The 11,246-nt window shown below is 44.0% G+C and overlaps 1 protein-coding gene across 2 annotated transcripts in view; it reads left to right on the top strand.

Annotated features, from left to right (window-relative positions):
- The first annotated feature begins 255 nt into the window (after nt 1–255).
- LOC103473218 (metal transporter CNNM4) overlaps nt 256–11,246 on the top strand; it is a 28,995-nt gene continuing 18,004 nt past the window's right edge. For both annotated transcript variants that reach the window (XM_008423264.2, XM_008423263.2), the window contains exons 1-4: nt 256–1,777; nt 7,239–7,382; nt 7,592–7,726; nt 8,671–8,840. In XM_008423264.2, the coding sequence (XP_008421486.1) occupies nt 271–1,777; nt 7,239–7,382; nt 7,592–7,726; nt 8,671–8,840 (1,956 nt within the window). In that variant the 5' untranslated portion in view covers nt 256–270. The remainder of the gene's footprint in view (nt 1,778–7,238; nt 7,383–7,591; nt 7,727–8,670; nt 8,841–11,246) is intronic.

Below are 11,246 nucleotides of genomic sequence, written 5' to 3'. Positions count from 1 at the left end.
ACAACAGACAGCGTCCCTCCTGCCGCGTGCCGCAGTGCCTGGTGTCCAGCAGAGAGGAGGGGAGAGAGCGCGCGCTCCTGGCTGTGCGACACGTAAAGGATACAGTTGGAGGGGGGCACGTTTGTTCACCAGCCATACCTGTCGTCGTCCGGTTGGCGGTGTTGCCGTTTGTGTTTGTGTGTGTGCATGTGTGTGTGGCTCCGTGAGTAAAGGGAGGTGGAGAGAGAGATGGAGGGCCGGAGAGAGGCGGAGCCGCTCGGACATGAGTAAATGACGTCAGCTCCCAGGTCGCCGAGCAAAGAAACAAACATGGCGACAGAATGGAGCGGGCAGCAGGGTTACGTTCTCACCGTCATTATCTGCCTGTGGAGCGCAGTCGGCGGCCGGACAGAGACTGCGGCGGCGGCTGGTTCCGCCCGGGTCAGCGGCGCGAGCCAGGTCCTCGGCATGCGGCTCGAGCGAAGCGACAAGCCGTCCAGCACCAATGACGACGGTGTCATCCAGGTGACCGAGGAGAGCACTGTGCAGCTCCGGTTTTACGGGGTGCAGCTCCACTCGGGTGCCTGGACGCAGATCCGCTTCACGGAGCTAGCGGACGGCGGCGGCGGCGGGGACGAGGAGGAGGAGGATGAGCAGGAGGAGGCGGTCGCGGCGGCCAGGGGAGGCAGCGGCATGATGGACACGCCGGATAGGACTTGTGTCGACTTCACGAAGGACATCAAAGTCGGGAGCTATATGAACGTGAGCAACCGGGGGACGTCCGGGGTGCTCAGCGTGCAAGTTAAGCCGCTGCGCAAAAGCGAGCCGCAGAAGGAATACGCTTTGTGCACGCTGAGCGAGGATGGCACCAGGTGGGTTCTGCTGGGGGAGAGCGACGGCAGGGTGCTGGTGGTGGAAGAGAAGAAGTCACTGCTGCCCATGTGGCTGCAGGCCATCCTCATCTCCTGCCTGCTGGTGCTGTCCGGGATGTTCAGCGGCTTGAACCTTGGCCTCATGGCGCTGGATCCCATGGAGCTGCGCATCGTCCAGAGCTGCGGCACCGACAAGGAGAAGAAGTACGCCCGGAAGATCGAGCCCATCCGGAGCAAGGGGAACTACCTGCTGTGCTCCCTCCTGCTGGGCAACGTGCTGGTGAACACCACCCTCACCATCCTGCTGGATGACCTGATCGGCTCCGGCCTGGGCGCGGTGGTGGCCTCCACCATCGGCATCGTCATCTTCGGGGAGATCGTCCCCCAGGCGCTGTGCTCTCGCCACGGACTGGCCGTGGGTGCCAACACCATCACGGTCACCAAGTTCTTCATGCTCCTCACATTCCCGCTCTCCTTCCCGATCAGCAAGCTGCTGGACTACCTGCTGGGCCAGGAGATCGGCACCGTGTACAACCGAGAGAAGCTGGTGGGCATGCTTAAGGTGACGGAGCCCTACAACGACCTGGACAAGGAGGAGCTGAACATGATCCAGGGAGCTCTGGAGCTCCGGACCAAAACGGTGGAGGACGTGATGACGCCCCTGGCGGACTGTTTCATGATCCAGGCGGACGCCGTGCTGGACTTCAACACCATGTCGGAGATTATGGAGAGCGGCTACACGCGCATCCCGGTGTACGACGAGGAGAGGTCCAACATCGTGGACATCCTGTACGTCAAGGACCTGGCGTTTGTGGATCCGGATGACTGCACCAACCTGAAGACCATCACCAAGTTCTACAACCACCCGGTGCACTTCGTGTTTCACGACACGAAGCTGGACGCCATGCTGGAGGAGTTTAAGAAAGGTGAGTGTTCCAGTGAGGTTGTGTGTGCATGCTGGTGTGTGTGCCCATCATCACATCATCAAACACACAGAGCTGCAACTGCAAAGCCGCCTGTGTGCACTGATCAATAACATCAACCTACATTCACAAATGGCCTCACAGTGGCATTAAAAGTGGGAATGCACTATATGATGCATAAGGGCGCCATGTTAGAGGGGGCGCCAAAAAAAAAAGCATTTTCTTTATTTAACAGCTGCCTATGCATTGAAAACGGGTGCATGTAATGTGTCTGCTTACACCTCATAAAGTACTTTTCTATGGCCTCATTATTGTCACCAGAACATTTGCATAGGCCAGACCAGGCCAGTTTGGGGCGGCACAGCTAAGAAAAATGTGATTAATCTGAAATTTATTCAGATTTATCACCTTTCTCATCAAGAACTATTGATAGGAGAACACTGAACTGTTGTGGAGAGGAAAACTCAGCCTTAATATTTGCCCAAGTGCAACATTTGCATCTCTGCCAAACTGTCTTGGCAACAACCGTACGGTTAGATTTCTCATATCACGTGACCACTGATCATTTCTGATCAGATTCTGCTTTTCAGGATGAAAACATAGAATTTTCAGTTTACAATACTTTCCATAAAATAATACAATGTCACCAACTGTTTACACCGAGCTTAGCTTTGTTTTTACGTTGTTTTCTCTTTAAAAATGACTCACTCATTGACCAACATGTTGCCGTGTGACAGTAACACCTCTGATTGAGTTGTTTCAGCTCTCATTCATGGTCTGGAGTTCAAGTTCAAGTCTGCACATTGTTGACAAAACAATAACAGCAAATCTGGAGGTGATATTGGCACCTAAAACCCTAAACATTCGCTTCATGACCCATTAAAGAAATGCGTGAGCTATTTAGTAGTTTTTGTAACCTTTCAGTGTGAAGCCTCTCAAAAATGAATAAGAAAGGTAACCTTTACCTTCTTGTTGCATAATTTAAAGTAAAATTTGTGATACTTGTAAATTACAAAATGAATACATTTCGAAATTCTCAATATGAACATTAGTCTGAATGATTATGATGTAACTAGTCACTATTAAAATTAATTGATCACAATGATATGTTTAAGTGATTCTTTAGCAAAGAAAATAAAAATATTTAAATTATTTATACAGAAAAAGGATGATAACAGAACAGAACTCTGAAACCCTCTGATTTATCAGAATGTTTCATGACTTTGCAGTGGCGTCTGCATGGGGTGAGGTTGAGGGGGCATGACCCAATCTTAAAAAATGCTGTCCACCCCAACAGATCATGTTCACGTAATAGAAAGTCACTCAGTGCGATCATCTTCAATAAAGGCATAAAGATAAAACCAAATAAGTAATTAAATACCAAATAAATAAATATATAATAAATCTCTCTATATAAAATAAGAAATTATTTAATTTTGTACATATGAAATTAAAGATTTGTTTTTTTGTGCCCCCCCGCTCCTAACATTTCTACTAGCCTGGCCTGCTCACCCCTGTGAAAATTTAGTTTTTGTTACAAAAATGTAGAGGAAGTGTGCTAACTCTGATTTACATAATCTGACAGGAGGCTTTTTATTCTCCACACATACCAGAGCAGCAGATTTGTCTGAATGATCATCTTCAGCAGGACTGAACTCTCCAGCTGTGGGCTGTTTAATGGGATAAAAACCTTCATGTTCAGGCGCACAATATTAGTGCGGGAAATCTCAGTGCCGATAGCTACACCTTGCTAACGTAATTATTATCGTGACACAGAGCAGCTTGTTTAAAAAAAAAAACAAAACAAAACACACGCACGCACGCACGCACACAATCGAAGGTCATGGATGTTGCGTCTTTAGCATTGTCCAGAGTTGTCTGGTCTCGACAGGGGACGGAGATCAGCTTCAGATGTCATTGTGGTCAGCTTTCGTCCAGAGCTGACTCCCGTTTTTAGCAGCAGATCCTGAGTCATGCACACATGCAGCAGAATCTGGGGAATGCAGCAGTTCTGTCTGATTGCAGCTAAAGAGAGCATGGCATCAACTCAACTGCTGCACGAGCCACTGCAGAGGTTGCTGACCCCTCACTGCCTGAGGGACGGAGGGCAATGATGATGATGATGATGTTTGAGGGATGAGTCATCACATGAGCGGCCGGCCGACTTCAGCTCTGCTGCAACTGCAGACTGCTCTGTGTGACGGCAAGCGATTTCAGGTTGACGTTAGTGTTTAGAGCCGCTCATGGAAGTATTTCAGATGATAAAAGTAGCTCCATCATAGAAGACTGAACAAAATGGGAATGGGATGAAAAAAAAAGATTTAATGGTCATTCTGAATATTTTGTAGTTATTTTAGGGGAAATATCCCTCTGTCTGATCAGCCCTACGATGGTGTATTAAGGCCTTTTTTTTTTTAGAACTTACACTTTTATTATTTTTATAGAGCAATTATACAGCCATACATCAGTAGCACATAACACAAGTGTTGACAATATGAAGTTTACCATAAAATAAACATCTTAGGATGACATCTTACGACCTCAGCATCACATCTGTAGGCTCATCACCATGCAACCCTAGAATAAGTATACACTTTGGGCGGGACAGCTAAACACCATATGCCAAAAGACAAACTTGTTGGACTTATTTACATCAACAGAGCTTCTGCTGGCCCCCAGTGCAGACTAAAAGTATATTTTATAAGTCTTAATGAGTAGGTTATTAAGACCATTTTAGATAGAAATAAAAAGGAGGAGTAAATTTTCACCAAAAACTCAGAAACTGAGAAATTTTGAGGATAATTAGTTGGGCTATCTGCTCTGGTAGCTAGCTTGCTGTCAATTGCTTAACAAGCATCAGCCTGAGAAAACCCCGCTCAGTCTGACACACTATCTGGCTTTTCAGTAGAAATTTTTCAAACTTTTTCCTGATTTAAAACCAAAAAGAAGACATTTAAACATTATTTTCTGTTATAAGGAGCCTGAGGCAAAGATTTGCTGTGTTTTTCATGTGACATTGATTGCTCAGATGTATTAAGTTTTAGTGAAGGCTGAAGTTCCTTCAGATACATCACCAAATATTGTAATTCTGAGCTGCTGTGAAATATGAAGTCACATTGATTCCTACCCTTGTGGCTAAATGATGACCCACCTCAAGAGTTTTATCCTCCAGGGTTTACATTCAAAAGATTCTTAATGAACAACAAGCTTTGACACAAAGAAACACTAAAACATCTGGAACAACAAGCCTACTGTTAAACTCTAGCCTGGTCATTGGCTTCTTATGCAGTTCCACTCTAATCTCACTTCGGTGCTACGTCTGTGATTTCTCCCATTGTTCTGGATTTCTGCTGTAGATTTTTACCGAACAGAAGGTGAAGTTGTGAGTGAGGGGAGACTTTGATTTTCTGCACTGTTTCAGAATTGTAGTCTGCCTGTAGCTGTAGCGATGGCAGCAGAGGAAGCTAACAAAGTCATTCAGTCAGCGTTGACCACACTTCCAAATATTGAATGAGCATCAGCAGCCGCCTCATTCAGCTCGGCTCTTCTCTCTTCACAGTGGAAGGCTGTGTGAAATTTCTGGTTAGCTTTACAGTGTCAAACTGACGCATTACAAGCAACACAGCTAAAATTTAAAACCTCAACAAAGCAGACGCCTTCGGGAAGCAATCTTTCTCAGCAGACGAGAGCCCAGGCCTCCTGGGCAAAGCACAGCTTAGAACAAAATTCTGTTTTTTTTCTCCTGTCAAATTTCAGCGAACAGAAGGAGAAGTTACTTATTTTACGCAGGAAGTAAAAATAAAAAATATCTAAAAAGACGCTATCTATTGGTTGATTAGTGGTACAGCTGTGTGACAGAGGAAGCCGACCAGGCCGGAGCTGCTGGTGTCTGATGTCTATGAGCTGTGACAGGCCTCCATCCCGCTGACCTGATTAGACCGCTTTACTTACCTCCTGCGGGCAGGCGTCAGCGTTCATGATGGACTTAGTATGTCAAGTCGAGTCAAGTTTATTAGCATGGCACGTTTCAGCGAAAAGGCAGTTCAAAGTGCCCAACACCATAAAAACGTCATACAGCCACCACTTATGAAACAAGAAATAAATATTAGATTTTGTCAAATGCCAAAATCAAAATCAGGTCTAGATTCAAAGGAACTCAGTGTTTCAGCTGTTTTCCAGTTTTCCAGTTTTCTGGACGTTTGTTATAGATTTGTGGTGCATAGAAGCTGAATGCTGCTTCTCCATGTTTGGTTCTGGTTCTGGATGCAGAGCAGAACCAGAAGACCTGAGAGGACTGGATGGTTGATACAACAGCAGCAGATCTTTAATGTACAGTATAGTGCTGCTGAGCCGTTCAGTGATTTATAAACTAACAGCAGTATTTTAAAGTCTATTCTCTCAGTGGAAGGACTGTAGAACTGGGTGATGTTCTCTATCTTTATGGTTTTAGTGAGAACACCAGCAGTAGCAGCGTTCTGGATCAGCTGCAGCTGGAGGATTGATTTTTTTTTTTTTGTTAGACACCTGTGGAGACACTGTTGCAGTAATCAATGCGTCTAAAGATAAACACATGGATGAGTTTCTCTACATCTTGCTGAGACATAAGTCCTTTAATCCTGGACATTTGTCTTTATGTAACTCTGAAGGTTCAGGTCTGAGTCCTGATCACTAATCTTCAGCTAACTGAGGCTGAGTACTGACTCCAGATCATTCCTCTTTAGGTCCAGAGATAATGGCTTCAGTTTTGTCTCTGCGTCTGTTCAGTGATTGGATGGGTTCAGGTGACATCATAATGTAGAGTATCCATGGTTATGATACTCCATAACCATGGAGTATCATCCATAGTTATGGATTAGGGTAGGAAGGATTAGTTAGGAAAACTAATCGTATTTCCTGTTATAACCTGAGCTGGTGGGAGCATATAGATATTAAATGAGGGGTCCTAGGATTGAACCTTGGTGTTCCTCGCATCTGACTTCTGTTCCCTTCAATGAGAAGTTACTTATTGATACGACAAAGTCCCTGTTCTTTAAGTAAGAGTCAAACCAGTTCAGTGCTGTATCAGAGAACTGCTTTTACTTCTTTCCTCTTTATCTCAGTCTGGCAGCTTTTCCAACTTCTTTCTCTCCCAGGCTCTTATCCCAGTCTGGGCTATATTAAGGTATCTGTCCATCCCTCTGGCAGCCAGGTTAAATCCACTGACAGATCTGACGGCTGTTTGAAAACTGTAAAAAAATAAAAAGTAAAAAAAAATAGAAGAAAATATATTTTCATCTAGCCGAGGGGAGAAATCTGTTTGAAGACTGAAGTCTTAGCAGCAGCTCCTGCTGTGAAGAAAACTTTATTCCCTCTCGTCCCATCTGACGCCTGTCCCACTTTCACCAGATGTTATAAAAGAGGAAGTCTTGCATCGTAAAATGTTGATTGACGGCATCTTGATGCAACCTCTGGTGCCTCTCTGCAGGTAAATCCCACCTGGCCATTGTCCAGAAGGTGAACAACGAGGGTGAGGGCGACCCGTTCTACGAGGTTCTGGGTCTGGTCACCCTGGAGGACGTCATTGAGGAGATCATCAAGTCTGAGATCCTGGACGAGTCCGACCTCTACAGTGAGTCATTGAACCTTTTCGCATTTTGTCATCATAGAAGCTCGAGCTCTGACGCGTTTTGTTGGGTTTATTGGGAACGCAGGACACTGGGTTTATGAGAGCCGACCTCAATGGGACGGGGAAGGGGCTGAATTCAAACACAAGCTGCAAAGATTTGGATTTGTAAACAGCTTGTATTGTATTTTATTGTGTGTCCTCCTTACTGTCAGCTGACAACAGGAACAAGAAGAAGGTGGATCCTCACAAGAACAAGCCAGACTTCTCTGCCTTCAAGCAGGACGGCGACAGCAAAGTGAAAATCACTCCCCAGCTCATGCTGGCTGCTCATCGTTTCTTAGCCACAGGTGAGCTCCGAGGATAGGCCATGCTCCAGGTCAGGATGAACGCGCTACCGTCGTTCAGAGGAAAGGAGAGGCCGATTAAATCTCCTTGTTGTAGATTTACTGTTCTGCCTTTAGCTCACCGTGTGTCACAGAGCAGTTTGAGCTGAGCTTTAGCTTGTTTAAGGATACTTTTGCCAAGTCCAAATCATGATCCCTCCACCGCCATACACTGAGATGGTTATTATGGCCAACACGTCACCTGTGTTAAGCAGTAGTTTAGATCTGGTTCAATTCTCTTTGCTACATTAAGTTGAGCTGTACTTTTCTTTTTAGAGATAAAGTTTTTTTTGGTTCTTTTTTTCTTCTAGACAAGCCAAACCTGTTCAGTCTCTGTCAGTACTCTGATGAACGTTGAAAAGGCAAGTCGAGATGTCAAGAGTCTGGAATGTAGCTGAGGGGTTTGATGCAGTGACAAACGCGTGGTGAACATTTTTGGACGATCACTTCAGACCCAGCAAAAATGATTCAAGCTGTACTTTCCCTTTAAAATGGCCAACCTACGGAACTGTTTTAGGTTTTGGATCTAAAATGGTTTACACCACAAAAATAAAAATACTTTATCTGTCACTAAAATATCAAATGTGTAGCTTGCTGCTGAGCACGTTCAAAAAATAAATAAATTCAAGATTCAACAATAAATAAATTCAAGATTCAACAAGATTCAAAACTTTTCTTTTTTGCCTTTTTAAGTAAAAAACAAATATTAACCACACGTCAGACTTTTTATGTTTCAACTATATATGTACATATGTGTAAAGATGTGTTGACTCAACCGACGCTCTTTATGAAAGTTGAGTAAAATGGCAGCCTGCTTAGCTTTTTTCTCTTTAATCCTTAATAAATGAGCCTATTACCCTGCGTGCATCTCATCGTGACGTTGTTGTTTTTTGTTGTGGTTCTCTCAGAGGTGAACTTGTTCAGCCCGTTCCAGGTCACAGAGCGGGTCCTGCTGAGGATCCTCAGGCACCCAGAGGTCATCCAGGAGCTTAAGTTCAACGAAAACGACAAACGGTCGCCTCTGCACTTCCTCTACCAGAAGGGAAAACCTGTTGACTACTTTATACTCATCCTACAGGTGAAAACACACACACTCACACAAACACACAAAAACTGGAGAAATATTCACGGCTGGTGTGAACGGAACTCTTAAGTTATAAAAGTAGGTTGATGGAAACACATTTTTTTGCGTAAGTTCTGACATAGGGAATGTTAATTTCCACTGGTGGGTCTGTGCCTCATTCAGAAAAATTTCTGAGTCCAAACCTGCAACTCAGAGGGAGAACTCTCCATTTTTCTGACATGTGTGGTGCATGCTAGTTTCCAACCTCTACTTCCTGTTTATTACATCCATCGGCTACCCAGAGCATGAAATTACGCTCTGGTAGCCTGGTTGATTTGCTCCAGACTAATAGATGGCAAAACACCTAATTCAGTTTTTTTCCCTTTTTGCAACACTTCAAAAGTTTGCAAAAAATTCCCATTACAATTGAATGGAAACGGCTTTTGGAAAGCTAATGTTAGCTGGACTATTGACTTGATTAGCTAGCCTGCAGTCTACTGCTTGACAGTCTCTTAGCATGCTAACTATTTACAGAATATGTGGAACTTTTTCCTATTTTCTTATATGTGCGATCTATGCTAGTTTGCAACTTCTACTTCCTGTTTATTACAGCCATGTGCATCGTCAACATCTGACAAAACCGAACTTTACGTCTCAGTGGTGATTCACTCCAAAACTGTTAAAATTTGCTAAAAATTTGCATGCCAGTTTGATAAAAGCACAACTACTGCCAACCTTTTAAAGATTAAAACTTCTGGACGAAGAGACGAACGGCAGAAAGGAAACTGCAAACTCCTGCAGCATTTTAGTGCATTTTAATAAAAACATTTCCAAATCTATATATTAAAATAGTACAGTGTTAATAATAGATGATTTTAGTAGCAATATTAGTTGTTTCTTTCTTGATAAATGATTTATGTTATGTTATACATTTTTATGTAAAATTTCTGTACAAATGTTATGAGAATGTGTTTCTTTTATAATTTTTTTTTCACACACACAGTAAGAATCTTACACCAGCCCTAGATTGTGACACTATCTGCTTTGACCTACTTGTATTTCAGAGGGTAAAGGTAAACAGAAAGAAAAACATTCAGAAGAACATGTAACGTTAATGTTCAGAGGTGGAAGAAGAATAAGTTTGATGTACAAAAAACTGTTCAGAATTTTTGCCCTGGCTGCACAGTGGCGCAGTTGGTAGAGCTGTTGCCTTGCAGCAAGAAGGTTCTGGGTTCGATTCCCGGCCCCGGTCTTTCTGCATGGAGTTTGCATGTTCTCCTTGTGCATGCGTGGGTTTTCTCCGTGTATTCCGGTTTCCTCCCACAGTCCAAAATCATGACTGTCAGGTTAATTGGCCTCTCCAAATTCTCCCTAGGTGTGAGTGTGTGTGTGCATGGTGTGCGTGTGTGCATTTGTCCTGTGTGTCTCTGTGTTGCCGTGATGGGCACCAGCAACCGTCCCGACCAAACTAGGGACAAGGGTGTAAAGAAAATGGATGGATGGATGGGAATTTTTGCCCTGAGAGCGACTCGAAGCAGAAAAATATTTTACATAAAGGATCAAACCATAAATATTGTCTAAATGTATGTGTGTGTTTGTGTGTGATTGAAAGGCTTGTTGACACCTAAGGTGTGGATAAAGTGACTGTAGACACTGACTGTGCAACCTGAGCACACCTGTTGCTGTTTCACCAATCTGGTAAATTCATGTGTATGTGTGCGTGCGTGTGTGTGCAGATTTATTTCCATCTTTGTGAGAACCAGTCGAAGCTCCAGGTCTTGAAATGTGAGAACTTTTTTTCTGCTCAGATTAAAATGGATGTTCAGGGTCAGAAATTTAGTATTGATGTTCAATAGGTGAAGTAACACATGATGTTAGCTGACCTCACTAAGATGGCAGCGTATATGTTGGAGGTAAATAGACACTGCAGTGGAGAACCTGTGCTGGGATGTAATATTTATAAGTGTCTGTGTTACAAGCTGCAGGAGTCGACTCTGGGATTTTACATGGAAGAGCCTCAGAGCTGGGTTTGGTACTCAGGTACTTTGCTGGGTAACAATAGGAAAGTTAAAAAAGCATGGATATATTTAGATGTCACTGGACGGTTAATGGAAAAATTCCCAGAAAAGATCCTGAAAAAAGTGAAATACATAACTTTTTCAATTTGACTTTTTTATTCTTTCTTTTTGTTTTTGCTTTCCATTCAGTTGCAGTCGAAACTTACTGTGGACAGGGATGTTACGTTTAAGGGTGCACCAGGGGTGAAAGTAAGGGGGTACGGTCGGGTACGGTCGGGTACGGTCGGGTACTGCGTAAACCCTAAAAGATTTTGCGGGGGTACGCAGTACCTGCAAGAGAGGGGAGCTGCTGTCTGCAGTAAAGAAACTCCAAAGCACACAAATAAGCAATTGTATGTATGTG

Source organism: Poecilia reticulata, linkage group LG12 (assembly GCF_000633615.1).
Source record: "Poecilia reticulata strain Guanapo linkage group LG12, Guppy_female_1.0+MT, whole genome shotgun sequence".
In the NCBI taxonomy this organism is placed as follows: domain Eukaryota; kingdom Metazoa; phylum Chordata; class Actinopteri; order Cyprinodontiformes; family Poeciliidae; genus Poecilia; species Poecilia reticulata.
This window is presented reverse-complemented; position numbering and strand designations above follow the sequence as displayed.